General features: G+C 39.1%; 2 protein-coding genes across 2 annotated transcripts in view; both read right to left on the bottom strand.

Annotated features, from left to right (window-relative positions):
* Positions 1–2,226, bottom strand: part of dus2 (dihydrouridine synthase 2) — a 17,844-nt gene extending 15,618 nt beyond the window's left edge. Inside the window, exons 1-3 of the mRNA XM_050072494.1 lie at positions 2,135–2,226; positions 570–706; positions 433–478 (exon numbers count right to left, since the gene is read on the bottom strand). Coding sequence (XP_049928451.1) covers positions 433–478; positions 570–692 — 169 coding nt within the window. The 5' untranslated portion in view covers positions 693–706; positions 2,135–2,226. The remainder of the gene's footprint in view (positions 1–432; positions 479–569; positions 707–2,134) is intronic.
* A 6,292-nt stretch (positions 2,227–8,518) lies between these two features.
* The window catches only part of slc7a10b (solute carrier family 7 member 10b), a 40,749-nt gene continuing 30,757 nt past the window's right edge, over positions 8,519–18,510 (bottom strand). The window contains exons 9-11 of the mRNA XM_050072492.1: positions 14,355–14,504; positions 13,694–13,871; positions 8,519–11,679 (exon numbers count right to left, since the gene is read on the bottom strand). Coding sequence (XP_049928449.1) covers positions 11,549–11,679; positions 13,694–13,871; positions 14,355–14,504 — 459 coding nt within the window. The 3' untranslated portion in view covers positions 8,519–11,548. The remainder of the gene's footprint in view (positions 11,680–13,693; positions 13,872–14,354; positions 14,505–18,510) is intronic.

The raw sequence follows: 18,510 nt of genomic DNA, 5'->3' as shown, positions 1-18,510 counted from the left end.
GTCTTCTGCAGACCTTGGTTGGAACCAGTGGTTATTTGACTTCCTGTTGCCTTTCTATCATCTTGAACCAGTCTGGCCATTCTCCTCTGACCTCTGGCATCAACAAGGCATTTTGGCTGTTTTTGGGACCATCCTCTGTAAACCTTAGAGATGTGTTGCACGTCTGGCACCAACAACCATGCCACGTTCAGAGTCACTTAAAATCACCTGTCTTTCCCATTCTGATGCTCCGTTTGAACTTCAGCAAGTTGTCTTGACCATGTCTACGTGCCTGAATACAATGAGTTGCTGCCATGTGATGGACTGATTTGCTACTTGCGTTTACTTTTGGTACTTTAAATATGTCTTGATGCTAATACTTTTCTAAAGCTGTCTTGTGTCAGTCAGTGTGGATGATCAGGTATCAGACTGTGGTATAAAGGAGACTCTCACCGTTCACCACCCTCTGACACTGGGCCATTTTGATGTCGATCAACTCCTGAAACAGACAGAACAGAGTTACCAAAACATTAACACACATATAAACACTGATTTCTGATTTATTTCCCTGCCAAAGCCTCCATCCTCACCTCGCAGTAAACCACATCAGCTCCGTAGTCCAGAGCCAGCAGCCTCATGGGCAGAGTCCCCACCCGGACCATCGGAGCCAGGGCGGTGATTTTACTGAAGCTCAGCCGGCCTCCTGCCATCATGGCGGCTCAGTCGTCTTGCAAACAACACAGAGGAGACAACAGTCACTCAGACACTTCTATCTATGATCACTGAGTTACAAATTATCAACTGCTTTGGTTCATTTAGCCGCGATAAGCCTTGTTTATAACTCAAGTTAGAAACCAGTTGATTTAATGCGGTTTCGGTTCGAGGCAAACTGCACATTAAACACACAACAACGGGAGACTCTAACAGTAAAACCTAGATATGTGTCATTTAATCTTTAATTCGGCAAATAATTAGCACACAATGCCACACGTATATTACATAATATTAACTTTTAATAGGTGCTAGCTACTCCTACAGGTCGGCAAATTAATTCAATTCGATTTTCAATTTTATTTATAAAGCCCAATATCGGAAATCACAATTTGCCTCACAGGGCTTTACAGCATACGACATCCCTCTGTCCTTATGACCCTCGCAGCGGATAAGGAAAAACTCCCCAAAAAAAACCTTTAATGGGGAAAAAAAATGGTAGAAACCTCAGGAAGAGCAACTGAGGAGGGATCCCTCTTCCAGGACGGACAGACATGCAATAGATGTTTTACAGAACAGATCAACATACTAGGCCTAAGTCAGCCTAACTAGGGGCTGGTACAGGGCAAGCCTGAGCCAGCCCAAACTATAAGCTTTATCAAGGAGGAAAGTCTTAAGTCTAGTCTTAAATGTGGAGACAGTGTCTGTCGCAGGAGAGGAGCCTGATAGCTGAAGGCTCTGGCTCCTGATCTACTTTTGGAGACTTTAGGGACCACGAGTAACCCTGCATTCTCCGAGCGCAGTGTTCTGGTGGGATAATATGGCACTATGAGCTCTCTAAGATATGACGGAGCTTGACCATTTAGAGCTTTATAAGTTAACAGTAGGATTTTAAACTCTGGATTTTACAGGGAGCCAGTGCAGAGAATTAGCTGGAGAGTTTTTAAAGACTTATTAGAGCTACCTGATAATAGGGAGTTAACGTTACAGTCATCCAGCCGAAAGGTAACAAAAGCGTGGACCAATTTTTCTGCATCTTTTCGGGTCAAGATGGGCCTAATTTTCGCAATAGTCGAAATCTGGCTTTCTCCAGCGGGAAGAGCCAAATCAATTAAGAGTTTATTTTAATTCAATTGCAATTGCTGAATCAAAAGTATACCGAAATAACAACAGAGTGATAATGATTTGTAAAAAGATAAAACCTTATCTCTATCAGGTCTGTGAACTAACCGGAAAGCGAGTAACCTTTAAACTGAGACTTTCCTGAATGGAGTTTGGTGGAACGCATCGATGAGAGCTATGCTAGTGCTAACATTCTAGCTGCTGCATTAGCACACGGTTTCAACACAACGTCAAATAAAATAGGCTTTAATGTGGTTTCTGCGCTTGTGTTAATACAAATGGTTCTCTGTATACTGTTATACTTTACATTAAATAAACTCACCGGCATTTACGATGTGTAATACTGACGACAGCAGCTGTAACGTGTGATCATGTGGGCTAAAAAATGAAGCGTGCTGTTTAAACTTCCTGTTTGGACTTGTACGTCATCGTGACGTAGTAGATCCTGCTTATGTAGATCGGCACTACATACAAACTCATTTTTCATTTTATTGGGGAAATTTTGTATTCATAAGCAAACATTTTCAGCCTCTAAACCAACCTTTCCTCATTTTTTGGTTGAATTTAATTCACTTCATAAATCCCTAGCACTGGTTAAGAATAGAAAGAATACACAATTTTTAGATAACTATGAACTCCCTGACATTTAATGAAATTAATGATTATAGAGATTGTCAAATACATTTATGTGTTGACATAACGATACTGAATTAGTGATGCGTTATTATTATTTATTTATTTTGTTATTTATTATTTAATTTTTATTTAATCTAAAGGTTTATCTGAGATCTTGGAAATGTATTTTGTAAATTTATTTATTCTTTGACTTTTTGTTTTTTATACGTGTGAAACAGCTCTCATGTATTGCGTAATATGTTATTGTTTTGTTAAATTTAAATGAAAAAAATACTACATACAAACTTGTAACTGATGTATTTAATAGTAGAGGACATTTATTAAGCTGTGAAAGTTTTTTCTGTGACTTAGAGATAATTTAGATCCGTGGTTGAGGTCATGCCCACAGGTTTATGCCACTTAATAAAGAACCATATAGATACACTTACAATAGAACCTGTGTTACTCATAAATGGGATATATATTATATATTCAAAATGTACTAATTAACATATAAGACAATGTTTCTCTTCTAAAAAAAAAAGAAAAAAAATTTCACCAAGAGGGAAATCATTTTGGAACTCACAAATATGTGACATCAAATGTAAATTTAATGGAATTTCTCAATTGTGGGATCAATAAAGGTGTATCTTATCTTATCTTAAATTGTGTAATGTAAAACAAAGATTCAGTACGTAAATTTACGGAATGGGTTAGAAATAGAAATGAAAGTGTGTGATACACATCATAGATTTAAAAAAAATAGTAAAACATAAAATGATTAACAAATATAAAACTGAAGTATGAACACCAGAGTGTACATGAAATGTGTGTGTGGGATATTTGGTCAGACAATAGGCCTATATACTGTAAATATACTTAGCTTCAGTCAGTTCCTTTTTGTTCTGTAAAATTTAATGGGAGCTGAAAAAAAACAATGAATGTTAAAAGGGTAGGTGTAATAAGTTAAAGGGATAGTGCACCCAAAAATGAAAATTCAGCCATTATCTACTCACCCATATGCCGAGGGAGGCTCAGGTTAAGTTTTAGAGTCCTCACATCCCTTGCGGAGATCCAAGGGGAGAGGGGGTAGCAACACAACTCCACCTAATGGAGGCTGACGGCGCCCCAGATTCAAACGTCCAAAAACACANCTCGGCATATGGGTGAGTAGATAATGGCTGAATTTTCATTTTTGGGTGCACTATCCCTTTAAATCTCCAGCCTACACCTTGCATTTGTTTTTTATACAAAAAAGCATGAACTTAATGTTTATGTATTATCTGTCTACCAGTAGCCTATATTTGAGTTTTATAGGTTGGAAAATGACCAAAATAAACTTAACTATTTCTAACAACATTGGGGATTCATTTTAAAAACATTTCACAATTTCTCCCCTTCCAAAGTCATGGTGTCAAGATTTGCTGAACATTGCACATTTTGCTACAATTAACCTGAAACATTTGTACATTTGTTCTATAGCTGTTCACATTCTACTCAGTTTTGGACAGATTTGGGAACATACTGTACAATTTCAATAAGTAGCCCGGGCTATTATTTGCTTAAATCACTGAACTCAACAGGCCTATATTTGGGACAGGCCTTTAATTCCTTTTACACAAAACTGTTGCTCAGCAAAGATCGGAGTACTATCAAATAAATTTGAACCAGTATGAATATTACTTGTATAAAAATTAGGATTCGAATAATTTATCAGTTATGTTATGACACTTGTTTCATGACACCCAGGATACCTACACAACACCACTTCAACCTGTTAAAGCAATACTCATGACTTGGATTATTTTTATTAAAACACTTTGATTCTTTTGATCAATGGACCCTTATGGATTAAAGAAAATAAATAGCTTTCAGTGTAATTGAGGTTACGACTTTTACATCCTGTAGATTAGGGGTGTCAGATTCATTTCAGATAAAGGGCCACATTCAGCACACGCTGATCTCAAGTGGGCCGGACCAGTAAAACCATTACATAATGACCTTTATGTAACATCCCCCTCAAAGGTTTCCCTTTGCCAACATAATGCGCTAGAATATTTTGTGCTGACCCACTTTATATGTGCGAATAACTCGCATCATTTGTGTGTGAAAGTGCTGAATCGATGACTGAACTTCTGCCGGTACGTCCTCGATGTCATACGTCCATGGAGGATCTCATTGCTGATTGGCTATCGCAGCACAAATAGGTCAGCGAAGTTCAGATTTTTCAACTCTTGTGAATAAGCATATGACACGAAATCAATCACATTGACTTTAAATGTAATTCACTTGCGTCTGATAGTCTGACAGATTCTTTTGTACTGAAACTGCTGGTTGATGATATTTTCCACAATGTTCAGTATGTTTAAATCTGACCACAGGAAGTATTCAGTGTTGTTTCAGAGAGCTGTGTTCTGGTGAAAAGCTTCTGAGGCTGCATTTTACATGAAGTACCTCCTCATTGTTTAAACCTGACACCTCTCAGCCTTCACCAGTACATCACTATGAGGCACACAAAGTCATCCAGTGGGCCAGACTGGACCCTTTGGCGGGCCGGTGCTGGCCCCTGGGCCGTATGTTTGACACCCCTGCTTTAGATAGTCAAGTTTGATCGTCTCATAGCTCTACTGGGGAGTTTTATTTAAAATAAGACATCAACTTTTATAAGCTCTTTGTGCGTAAGACAAATGTAATGGAGTACAAATATAAAGTAGCACGAGAAGAAAAAAATCAAGTGCAAGTACAAGTCAGTCAAATTTGTATGTAGTAAAACAGTACACATGTTCATTCTCCATTTATTGTGCCGCTATAGTTATTTCACTCATTTTTACAAAAAGTGCTCTAAAGTACATCCAAGTTAACACTCCGTGTAATGACCCCATTGTAAACACTTGATGCTTTACAAATAATTTACAGTGTAAAAGTGTCTGTATGTGAAGACAACAGCTGCCTCACATCCTGTGCTGTGGTTCTCCTGGATTTCACCTTTTTACATGTTATTTACCAACAGAATGAATCCCCCTTTGTAGTCTGTGAAGTTAGATGAGTTTGCATAAGGCCATTTAAGATGTCCGTTGCTGCTATCTGAGAGAGCAGACATCCTAAAACAGCAAATACTGGACTGAGTGAGAATATGAGCCACTGGGGAAGCCACTCTGTGAGCTTTGCTGATAACTATAGGACAGTGCATGCTTGGTCAAAGGCTGCAGATTTCATTTCTCATCAAAGATTTGATTAACATTGAATCGCAATTAACAAATCAAAAGGGTGCCGAAATAACAACAGAGCCATAAAGATTTTTAAAAACATTAATTCCGTCAGTTCTGTTTTCTAATCGACAAGCAAGCAACTCTTAAACTGCAACTTTTCTGAATGGAGTTTGGCAGAGGTCTCTGGGTCCAGTTGTACAAAACACCTTAAGATTTCTGCTCAAGTATGACACTTAAGACTTAATTTTTCCTAAACTGAGGAACTTACTTAACGGTATTGCACATAATCCCTTAGAAGGTTTCCTTAGTTAAGTAAAACTGTTAAGGCATTTGCTGTATTGGAAAAAAATACTAGTTTCCATGATAACCATTTGTTTGCTTGTGCTTAAACTTGTGACACCTACAGTCTTTTGTGCAATGGTTTCACTGACTTTAAGGGATTCCTTAAGTATAAGACCAAGATAAGAAGAAAACCGTACACACTTAAGTGAACAGTTTAAGGAAACCTGAAGGAAAAGATGTGTTTTGTGCTACTGATTTTATTTTAAGAAAGCCCTGACATGGACTTTAAGGAAAATCTTAACTTAAGGTGTTTTGTGCAACCGACCCCTGACAACATACAGTTGTTCTGTATAGTTTTAAACACATTTTTGAGCCCCATGAATGCATCAAACTTATTTCTTTGTTAAAACCCAATACTTAAAATCATCTGTAAAGATTAGTGGAATTCCTCTGTAAGTAAATGGCAGCTGTTGGAAAGGGACATCTACTGTAACTTCAATACTGAAACTAAATATTACAATACAGAAATATTATCAGAGTCAGCTGGTCTCTACATTCAAACAGAAGCAGGTGAAACATACAGAAGGAATACACAGTAAAATATAAACAGTTATACACACGGGATTGAATTAATAAAGCTGTGTCCCAGTTCTGTACCACAGAGGAGTACTTAGAATAATCAGAATGCACACTGAGAAATGTTTGTTTTTAGTGTGCTGTTGATGTTTGCTACTGTCTCAAAATGCAATGCACAAAGGAAATGAAGGTACTAACCACAGCTGCAAATTAATTTACATACCGTGTAAAGTCATTAAAATGAGCTCCCCTCTTACCAGCTGCAACATTAAAGTGATGACTATTAATAATTATAATATATATATATAATACATATCATTGTGAAATGGGACAGTACACATAATAAGTGCTTTTAGTTTTAGTGCTTTGAGTATATATTGATGCTGATATTTATGTAGCTTTACTTAAAGGGATAGTTCAGATTTTTTGAAGTAGTGTTGTATGAGGTACTTATTCACAGACAGTGTATTACATACAGTAGATGTCAGTCGGCACGTCCTCAGTTTGGAGAAGCAGATGGGAGTCTGACACAGAAGCTAAGCAATCCACTGCTGTCAATGGGGTCAGCAGTGAAACATATTTTAGCCATTTAAAAAAAAGCCCCACCTAAAACAATCAGCATCAGTTTAAGTGTATGCTACATTGAGACTATCTTGACTGCTTAACCTTTGCGTCAGACAGCCCTTTCCGACAGGGGAGCTGTTGATGGCTTCAGTTCCCATCAAAGCCACCAGACAGTGATTTTAGCTCACTAAACATGGAAGCTGCTGTTCTACTGCTGCCTCCATTAGTTTGTGTTATTGTATGACTTTGGCATTTAAAAGGGTTAGTTCGGATTCACCAAAGTCACATAATAACACAAGCAAACTAACTGATTGAGGCAGTGGTAGAACAGCAGCTCACATATTTAGCAAGCTAAAATTACTGTTTTTGTCAATGGAGTCTGGCGGCTTTGACAGGAACTGAGGCTGTTAACGGCTTCCCTGTCCGGTCTCACTCCGAAGTCGTTGAAGTCTGGTGCTTGGGCAGTGGCTTGCTGCGTAAGAAACCAATGTAAAAAGGCATCCTTTAACGTCTGCATGATATGCGGCCGGTTGCCGTTGTAGTTTCACAGCACCCGCCAGTGTCAGGGGGAAGTGCAGTAGGACAAGGACAAAAGTTACGGTGGCCAAAGTGCAAGAGGGGTGGGTGGGAGGGGAGGTGGATGGGTCCAACAAACACTGACTTTCACCTGAGAGAGGCGGTGTTCGTGTCCCACAAGATGCTGAAGCCAAACCCTGTTCTTTTTTCCTAAACCTAACCACGTGCTTTTGTTGCCTTAACCCAACTATGTGTGTTGGTTAAACGTAACCACGTGCAATAACTGTTGAAGGAAAAAATCATCAATTCGTAATGTTGTACTGACAAACGGAACGGTATCTTGAAAGAAGACATGTAACAGGCTGAACTTGACACAGCGTCCCAGAACATCAACAACCAACAAACCCAGGGTACCTTGCACATCGTATGTGGACGTGGAAAGTCTACGACCAAACGTCAATATGTGACGAGGTCAGAGTGAGAATGTGTTGGGAAGAAAGGGCTGGCTGATTGAAAGATTATGAAGTGAAAATACTCTCAAGATGCACAGGCAAACTGATATTGATATTTTTAGATAGCTAAAAAAAAAAATCCGAACTATTCCTTTAAGTAATATGTTTGAGTACTTCTTCTACCTCTGAATTCCTATTAATATAACATGCATGGTTTCTTGAATACTGACTGCAAAACAGTGTATGGGGATTAGTATATGGTGCATGTGGCACACAGTACTGTTTGTGGCACTGGGACACAGCTTGTTTCACTTTTTACACATATCGCCAAAATACTTCCCCTTTATCTGCTTGAATATTTGTGCAAAAATAAACTCTGCTTTAGATTATAATATTTTGCATTATGGTGTTTGAAACAACAAACAGCTCTCTGTTTTTATGTGTAAAAAAAACTGCTCAGTTAGAAAATAATGATTCTATCGAGAGTCTAAAAATGCTAACTGGCTAAATTTAGGATAAATCACTGTTTTTTTGTCTGACAACAAAAAACAGAAAGATATATCACTTCACATTGTTATGTGTCGTATTAAATCATCACATAATAAGTGAGCACACAGAGTCAGGAGTTACTGAAAGTTGGCTTTGTGCTGTTTACAGAGCCAACCTGAGCACAGTGATTAATTCCCTACCAAGAAGAGGTGGAACAGGATGAATTATATTTGTAAAAAGGGCCAATACTGTTTCAGTCACATGTTTCATTATCATGACTCAATAAACATAACGGAAGCTGCCACAACATTTTAAAATCTGACTTTGCTGCAGAGATTTGTGAGCATTGCAGCAGTAAATCATGTGGACTGATGTGAGCGCAGCAGCGGGTAAAGTGAACACAACTACTATGTTAACGATAGATTAATAAACTCGAGCTTGCCCTTGGTCTCAGGGATGTGATGGTGCTTTGTGCAAAATGAATCCAGCGCCATCCAGTTTTACAAATGAGAGGAGTTCAGACTGAATGACAAAGAGACAGACGGTGGAAGACCAAAGTGCTTCTCAAATAAACAAATTCAATACACAAAGCAAAAGGCACTCACAAAATATATTAAAATCTAATATAGTGAATCAGTTAATAAACATCTGAATATACATTTTTTCCATTAAAGGTCTTTTCACACCAAGTCTGACATTTCCATGAAAATACATTTTTTAAAAACTACAGTTACTGCCTCGTGGTTGAATGACTCCAGCTAAGTTCAGTTTACATCTGACTCAAATGAAGCCAGGACAGTTGGCAGTGTTTCAAACATGGATGTTTCCACAAAGACACATGGATGCTTCACACACATCTTCATCCCGGCGGCACAGACGTACAATTTCAAGGTGGACCCCCGAGATTAGTGTCACCAATTCAGTATCTGACCAAATGTCTCCCCTTCTGTTCCTGAGATATGACGTTGACTAATGGTCATAAAAGTGCTTTGAGGAACATTATGACATCACAGTGTAGCTGACCTTTGACCTTTTGGATATAAAATGTCATCCCTTTATTATTGTATTCTATCAGCCACCAAGTTCTAATCAGTTTGTCCTTGAGTTCAAGTGGACGTTTGTGCCAAATTCAAAGAAATTCCCTGAAGGTGTTCTTGTGATTGCTCATTCACGAGAATGTGACAAATGGGGTCACACAGACCTTGACCAGTGACCACCAAATTTTAACCAGTTCATCCTTGAGTTCAATGGGACGTTTGTGCCAAAGTAAAAAAAAAGAAAGAAAAAAAAACCTCCCTCAATGTGTTTTTGAGATACTGCATTCACAAGAATGACGCAAACTGGGTAACAGTGACCTTGATCTTTGACCTTCGACCACCAAACTCAGTTAATTGTTGAGTCCAAGTGGACGTTTGTGTTAAATTTGAGAAAATTCTTGCAAGGCCTTCTTGAGATATCTCGTTCATGAGAATGAGACAAACGCAAGGTCACAGTGACCTTTGACTTTTGACCATGAAAATGTAATTACTTCATCCTTGAGTTCAAGTGGACATTTGTGCCAAATTAAAAAAAAAAATCCCTACAGGTGTTTTTGAGATATTGCTTTCACAAGAGTGACACAAACTAGGTCACAGTGACCTTGATCTTTAACCTGTGACACTAAAATGTCATCTGTTCATCGTTGAATCCAAGTGGACGTTTGTGCCAAAGCTGTAGAAATGCCCTCAGGTGTTCTTAAAATATCTCATGACATGAATGGGACACACGGACAGCAAATAAGCTCTGTGGTAAACAGAAGTTTATGATACTGGCACATTTTGTCCAGCAAGACAAATTGAGGCCACTTTTATGATTTTCAAAGCCTAAATGCAATTGCAGGAGGTGAAAAGCTAGCATTAGGCTATAAACAAACTACGCCACAGTCACATGACTTAACGGACCCACCACAATAAGGCTGTAAAGCCATGGTCGACATGACGATGATCTGTAGTCTCATTTAACCACTTGTTAGCAACTTCCTTTTTTAACTTACATAGAAGCTTCAACATTGTGGGGTATTTACTGATGTCGTGGAACAAAACTTGAAAGTCTCTCCAGCTTGTGTTAAACACAGACCTTAATTCAGGCATCTAACCAAAAACTCATTCAAAAAACCTATTAACTTTGAAACAAAGGAACCAGGAACCACATTTTTAGAACAAAATAGAACAGGCTGCAGTGAGAGTCCCTCTCTGTGGAATATTTAAAAATAGCGGGTTTGTGCATTTAGTCCTTCTCAGGCAAGCTCAGGGGTTTAGTGTTACTGTAGTCCACAGGAACGACACTCTGCGACCCGAAGTTCTGGTTTTCTCTTCGGCTACCTTTAAGGACGATGTTATCATGAATTATCTCTACTGATTAAGTGCCTAAAATATTCTCTCAACCTCTTCTTCCAGTAGAACAGGATATGAGACCAGTGTAATCACAGATATATGTACATCAGGGGGAACTGTGACACTAAAAACAGTTATGCAGCAGTTGAAAAGAATAACAATACATGAAGGCTGTCGTGTTGTAGTTTGAGGTTTCACTCAGTTTCAGATCTTCTCTGAGATAATTTTGTTTTACTGTTTTCAGAATACTGATGATTTGTTTGGGACTTGGTGTGAAAAGGCCTTAAGGCACGATATAACAGCAGCAACATTCAGAAGAAAGAGCCGCCAGTCGCTCAGAGTTCTGTCATGTTACAGAAAAAAAAGGAACAAATGGGTCCAAAACGGGAATAAAAGTCATTTTCAACAGCGTGACACTGTTGGCATTAGGTTGTTGTAACTTGACGACTTAGTAGAAAAGAGAGGAAAATAAAAAGTGCAAGAAGCCCGCGCAGAAGAGCGGGCGTTTCCACTCGACTGCAGGGAAACCAGAGTCTCAGAGGGTCAAAGGTCAGACGGGAAGCTCCCAAACCTGGAAGAAGTGTCCGGACTTACACAGTGACGGAATAAAAACAAAGAGGCAAAAACAAAAGATCTTCATATATTCAGGGACAAAAAAGTTTTAAGAATTGGCAGACAAACTGCTCCTGCCTGATGAGCGGTCAGTCCATTCTGAAGGGTTGGCGGTCTCGATGGGGTCGATCTGAGGAAAGACCACGAAACACAACCTCTGGCCCACGTACGTCGCCCTCTCTGCAGGAAAACAAGAGTTAGATATATTATTATTATGTATTAGCTACAACCAGTGGTGGAGGAAGTGCTCATATCTTTTATTTAAAGGGACAGTTCACCCCAAAATAAAAAATACATGTTTTTCTGAGTGTTGGAGGTATCGGCTGTAGAGATGTCTGCCTTTTCTTCAATATCTAGAACTAGATGGCACTCAGCTTGTGGTCCTTAAGGTATCTTAAAATTAGGGCTGCCCCTGACTAAGGATTTTCAGTAACAATTTACTTTAAGGTATCAACATAAGGGTGACATGACACTGTCATAACTATGACATGACAAATTTGTTTGGGATGTCCTTATAATGACAACTTGACATTAACCAGGATGACATTACCAGAAGATGTCTTTGTCATAACAATAATAATCATTATGTCAACTTGTCATAAACACAAAAAGAGGTGCATTTCTTGTTAATGTCAAGTCACATAAGGGTGACAGTCATGGACTTGTCATAAACATTATGTACATGTCATAAACGTTTATGACTGCTGTCATTAAGTGTCATTCGGTTTTTGTAATGACAACTTGACATTGTTTGGGTTGTCTTGATTATGACAACTTGACATTAATTAAAGTGACATTATCAGAAGTTGTCTTTGTCATGACAAGTTGACATTAAATTTGTTTGGGATGTGACATTAAATTTGTTTGGGATGTCCTTATAATGACAACTTGACATTAACCAGGATGACATTATGAGAAAATGTCTTTGTATCAATCATTATGTCAACTTGTCATAACACAAAAAGAGGTGCATTTCATGTTAATGTCAAGTTGTTATGACAAAGACATCTTCTGGTAATGTCATCCTGGTTAATGTCAAGTTGTCATTATAAGGACATTCCAAACAAATTTTTCACAATGGCTTGAGTTGAAGGTGTGAGAAAGAATAGTATCAGTAACATTGTTAACACTGTGCTACATTACAGAGAAATACAAAACCGTACGAATGAACCTTCATTAATATAGGCCTATATTTACATATATTTATCGACCAATATTTGCCTCCATAATGTAGAAGAGTAGACATATAAAGTACCATCAAATTGAAATACTCAAGTAACATACAAGTAAATTATACCTAAAGGGGAACTACGGTAATTTTAAAAATGTATGCATGTTATCTTCTGGTCTAAAACAGTGCAGAAGTATCAGTGAAAGTGAGCCACTCTCTCCCAAATCCAAAAACCAGAGCGGTAAAACTTCAATTTGTGGTGTCATAGGGTATAAAGTCTGGAGTTGCTATATTATATCTATTGCTATATTCTAGTGCAGTGGTTCCCAACTGGTGGGTCGTGTTCCAAAAGTGGGTCACAGGTCCATTCTCAAACTTGTAAGAAACACACTTTATAGTAGAGTACAGTGAATTTCCTGCACAGAGCTTTTATTTTGAAGTGCCGTTTCCTGCTGTTGAGTGACTGACTGCTGGACAGCCACTTAACAGTGAAAGCAAACTAGCTCAACAACATAACAAAAAGCAAGTATGAGAATGTATTAAACTGTGTGGACCTTGAACTAATGACTAAGGAGAGATCTGGACCCCGAGGGTGGACCAGTTGGGAACCACTGGTCTAGATGACACTGAGAGCATGCAGGAGAGTGTTCTGAGTATATGGGTACATTTTCTGTTTCAGAACCGAGAACACTACAATAAAATAAAGCTCATTTGGGTATTAAAAAAAACAACATTCTGTGGGTCCATAAAATCAGGCACCCATTAAATGTCTAGACTTTACACTTGATGACATCACAAGTTAGAGATCTCCTTCTCTGGTTTCTGGCTTTGAGAGAGAGGATCTTATGCTCACAGGTGTTGATTTAACTTTACCAGGCCATGGAAATAACATTAGAATTCTTAATTTAGGTGGGGTTCCCCTTTAAGTACAGTACTTTGACTAAATGTACTCAGTTACTTTCCACCACTGGCTACAACAGACAGAGTCCAAACCTCCAATCAGACCTCCTTTAAGGAACTCACCGATGAAGTTGTAGATGCACTTTGGTTTTTCTTTCCAGTGGACGCCCAGGAAGTAGACAGGTACCCCGGTGAGCATGATGACTAAACCCACGCCGCAAACCACCGGCTCTGAGTAAAGACTGAAACCCAGCAGAAGCGCCCAGAACATCAGGTAGCACACAGGAACCAGCAGGTTCACCTGAAGGAAACACACGAGGTTTAAGTTTACAATCATTCATGGATTTATAATAATCTATAATGGTAATGAGGTGCATGTGGTGGTGACATGGTGAGATAAAAGCAGGGGTGGAGGTAGTACTCAGGTCTTTTACTAAGTAAAAGTATTAATACCACACTGTAAAAATACTCAAGTCAGAGTCCTGCACAGAAAATATTATTTAAGTAAAAGTATGTAAATATAATCACGAAATTATGGATGACTGGTGATTATTTGTATATATTTTATTTGTATTATCAACTCTTCATATGCTTTGTGCATAATTTCAACTTGTAAAATAACTAGTAACTGAAGCAGATAAATGTAGTGCAGTAAAAGTACAATATTACCCTCTGAGATGTAGTCGAGTAGAAGTAGAAAGTGACGTGAGTACCTCAGATTTGTAACTTCCGCACAGTACTAGAGTAAATGTACTTAGTTACATGGGATAAAGAGTGCTGGTACCTTGATGGGTCGGTACAGGTTGGGTTTCTTCCAGCGGTAGTACAGCAGGCCTGCGATGGTGACGCCGTACGACAGATAGTTGATGAAGGAGACGTAGTTGATCAGGTTGTGTGTCTCTCCGATGCAGAGGATGACAATGGTGGCGGCACACTGAAAAACACAGCAAGGCCGGATGATGTAATGAATACTAAAGGGGAACCGACCTGCACCAATCTGTTCTAGGTGTACCCTGTGGTCTCTTACCAGTTTGATGTACCTGGAAAACCTCCAAAGTCACCACTGAGTGCCACTTAAAATAAGTTGAAAATAACTGCAATATGAAATTACATGCATGTTGAATTTCAACAATAAAAGTGCAGTTTTAGGACCAGATGACCTTTAGTGACCCCTGTGGGGGAATCATAGCACTACAGATGGACACAGGACACACTCACAAAATGTGGTGTGTGAATATCAGCACAGGAAATGTGGGATATTTAATACATGACAGGTTAAACACTAAAGCATATTAGGGGAAAAGGAACATTTTTAAACTAGAAAAGCACTCGGAGAGCGCAGACCTCCACCAAGCAGCTCGGATTTCCCGTCATTTTATTATTTTATCCACTTCACTTCAACCGATCACCACCAAAATTATCATCTGTTCCTTGTCCCATCATCAACCTTTCCTGAAAATTTCATCAAAATCCATTCATAACTTTTTGAGTTATTGTGCAAACAAACAGACAAACGCTGGCGAAAACATAACCTCCTTGGCGGAGGTAATAACAACATACACTGCTGTTGAAAACTGGTAACGCTTTACTTGAAGGTATCTACATAAGGGTGACATGACATTGTCATAACTATGACATGACACTGTCATGAACTTGTCATAAACATTATGTACATGTCATAAACGTTTATGACTGCTGTCATTAAGTGTCATTTGGTTTTTGTAATGACAAGTTGACATTGTTTGGGTTGTCTTGATTATGACAACTTGACATTAATCAAAGTGACATTACCAGAAGTTGTCTTTGTCATGACAAGTTGACATTAAATTTGTTTAGGATGTCCTTATAATGACAGCTTGACATTAACCAGGATGACATTACCAGAAGATGTCTTTGTCATAACAATAGTAATCACTATGTCAACTTGTCATAAACAAAAAAAGAGGTGAATTTCTTGTTAATGTCAAGTTGTTATGACAAAGACATCTTCTGGTAATGTCATCGTGGTTAATGTCAAGTTGTCATTATAAGGACATCCCAAACAAATTTAATGTCAAGTTGTTATGACAAAGACATCTTCTAGTAATGTCATCCTGGTTAATGTGAAGTTGTCATTATAAGGACATCGCAAACAAATTTAATGTCAACTTGTCATGACAAAGACAACTTCTGGTAATGTCACTTTGATCAATGTCAAGTTGTCATAATCAAGACAACCCAAACAATGTCAACTTGTTATTACAAAAACCAAATGACATTTAATGACAGCAGTCATAAACATTTATGACATGTACATAATGTTTATGACAGGTTCATGACCGTGTCATGTCATAGTTATGACAGTGTCATGTCACTCTTATGCAGACACCTTCAAGTAAAGTGTTACCAAAACTTTGTAACCAGCTGTTATATTTATGTTTTTCTTTCTTTTCACAACAATAACTATCCTCCTGTTGTGGCAGAAGTGGACAAATAAGGAGTGAAACAATCCGGGTGTCTTTTGTGTTATTTAATAAAGTGATAAAACAGAATAATAAGGGTTATAAAAGAGTCAATCTATTTCAGCTGAGAGGTCAGAGCTCTGACACCGGGAGTGTCCTCTGTAGGTCTGACAAAGAATCACAGGTTCAGTCACATAATATAATTAAAACTTAGAAGTGCACAGGAAAAGGGAGGCAAATGGAAGGACTCCAGTTAACAGATAACTGTCATGAGAACAGCTACAAAGCAAGCTTCTCACACACAAATGAAAACTCTCCAAGGACACCAAGGTTTACTTCAGGTACAATGAGGTCTAATACACGTGAGGAAGCAGAATACTACATGTCTATATGATTAATTTTGTTCGTACACCTACAAGTTGACTGATTCGTCCAACATCGTGACATCAAACAGTGGGGGGGTGTTCAATCTGAAAACAGTGTGCACAGTTTTGCAACAGTTTCCAGATTGAAAGTTTCCTTGAAACAGTGTGTAACAAGCTTTGAGGTAGGTTTTCCCTCGTTTGGTGAGGTGTTACCCAATCAGCAGTGGCTTAAACCAAATTCTGGTAGATCTTAACTTGCTGCCCGGACATGTTTTTTACACTTGCCTTAGCAATGTAAACGTATGTTTCCCATACCAGTTGAGGCCCTTTGAATGGAAATGAATTACACCCCACCATATTAAAAGGCAGTGCACCTGTGGAACACAACAGGGAGTTTCCTTTTAAATACATAGTCTGGTTTCTTGGTTAAATCTACAAACAACCAATGAGCTCCACGAGAGGACTACGATAAGCCAATCATCGCGTCAGGTGGGACTAACTCTGTTGTCAGGCAGTTGTCAAGTGATGTCAACCAGTGCGCTGGAACCAATGAGGAGTAAAAACTACAGCGAGTCCAGTGGACAATATACAACTAAAAAAATACACACATTGTATTGTCCACTCTTGATGTTGCCATGGCTACGCATCAGTGTGGATTTAATGACTTAATAACATCTATATGTAGACAGAACTTTCTACAACCTAAAAGCTTCGGAGACCATTCAGACATACAGAGGAGTCGTCTCACACGTCTGATTGGACCACATCAACAGGAGATAACAAACAGCAGGTTTCCTCGACTGTGTGACTGAGACCTGATGTGCAAAGCAACAGTCACAAAAACTTCTAGCTGCTGAGTGCAGCCGCACAGAAACACAGGATGGAATACAACAGACAGATAATGTACAATGAAGTCTCTAACACTTCAAATCAATTAGGATCAAGTTTAGCTGGTGTTCAAATACACATAAACTTTACAGGTAATAATAATCTAATCATATGTGGCCCCATAGAACAAAGGTTTATTTTCTAATCACGGATGGTTGTTTCTTATTTGTTGTTATTCTCTACCAACATGTCATCCACATCACCATGACAACTAACATTATAAGAGCAACATACTCACATGATACACGAGCATGCGATTAAAAAAACCCAGTACATCTTGAAATACATGCAAATTGATTAATGTTCATCATCATTTCTATTTCTTTTGTTCTACAGTCACAGAGATCTTCACTGGTAAAATCTTCAGTTTATCCATAGTGTTGAAGTATGGAAACAGCCTCTCAGTGAAAGGGTGTGTGAAGGTGTGTATGCGTGTGTTCCTATCAGGATCAGAGAACAACAGCTTTCCTCTCTCCTGGTCCAAAATCACTCTGATCCTCTTCAGCTTCTTCTGCACTCGGAGATCAGTGGGTGGGTCTGATGGGAAGAACGCTGAGTATTCACCTACAGAGAACCATATTCTCCATACTCCAGACTGTATGGGTCCCTTCCTCTGGACAGACTCTGCTGACACACCCAGTGACCAGTATGTACTGTCTCCAACTTCGACATCCCAGCTGTGAGTTCCTGAGTTAAAGCCCTCAGAGCCCAGGACAGACCAGTAGTGACCATCAAACCTCTCTGGATTATCAGGAAGCTGCTGCTTCTGTCCTTGTCTCACACTGGTCAGATCTTCAGACAGGATGAGTCTTGTACCAGCAGTGTTTGGGTCCAGAATCACAGGAGTGTAGGAGACCACGTCCTTCATCTTGTTCCAGATGTTGAAGGTCAGGTTGCCCAGGTGTTTGGCCTCGTCTATCAGAGCTCCTGAGGGCAGCTGTGGATCATCCAGCAGGGGGCGCTGCTGGACTCTGTCCACTGCAGCCTTGTAGTTCAGCAGGAATGAGACGTCTTCAGCTCTCAGCTCGTCCTCTGTGGCTCTGACTGTGTCTGAAAGAGCTGCTATCTCTCTGCTCAGAGCCTCCATCTTCTCCTTCATCATCAGACTCTTCTGCTCCTCTTCCTCCTTCAGTGCAGCCATCCTGGCCTCCTCTTCCTCCTCTAGAAACTGGTGAAGCTTCTTAAACTGCTCCTTAATCTGCCTCTCTGTGCGTTGGGCCTGGACCTGAATGTGTTCTGCTGTTTG

This window comes from Epinephelus moara, chromosome 20, assembly GCF_006386435.1.
Source record: "Epinephelus moara isolate mb chromosome 20, YSFRI_EMoa_1.0, whole genome shotgun sequence".
NCBI classification, from domain to species: Eukaryota; Metazoa; Chordata; class Actinopteri; order Perciformes; family Serranidae; genus Epinephelus; species Epinephelus moara.
The sequence above is the reverse complement of the archived record's forward strand: the minus strand, read 5'-3'. Positions and strand labels throughout refer to the sequence as shown.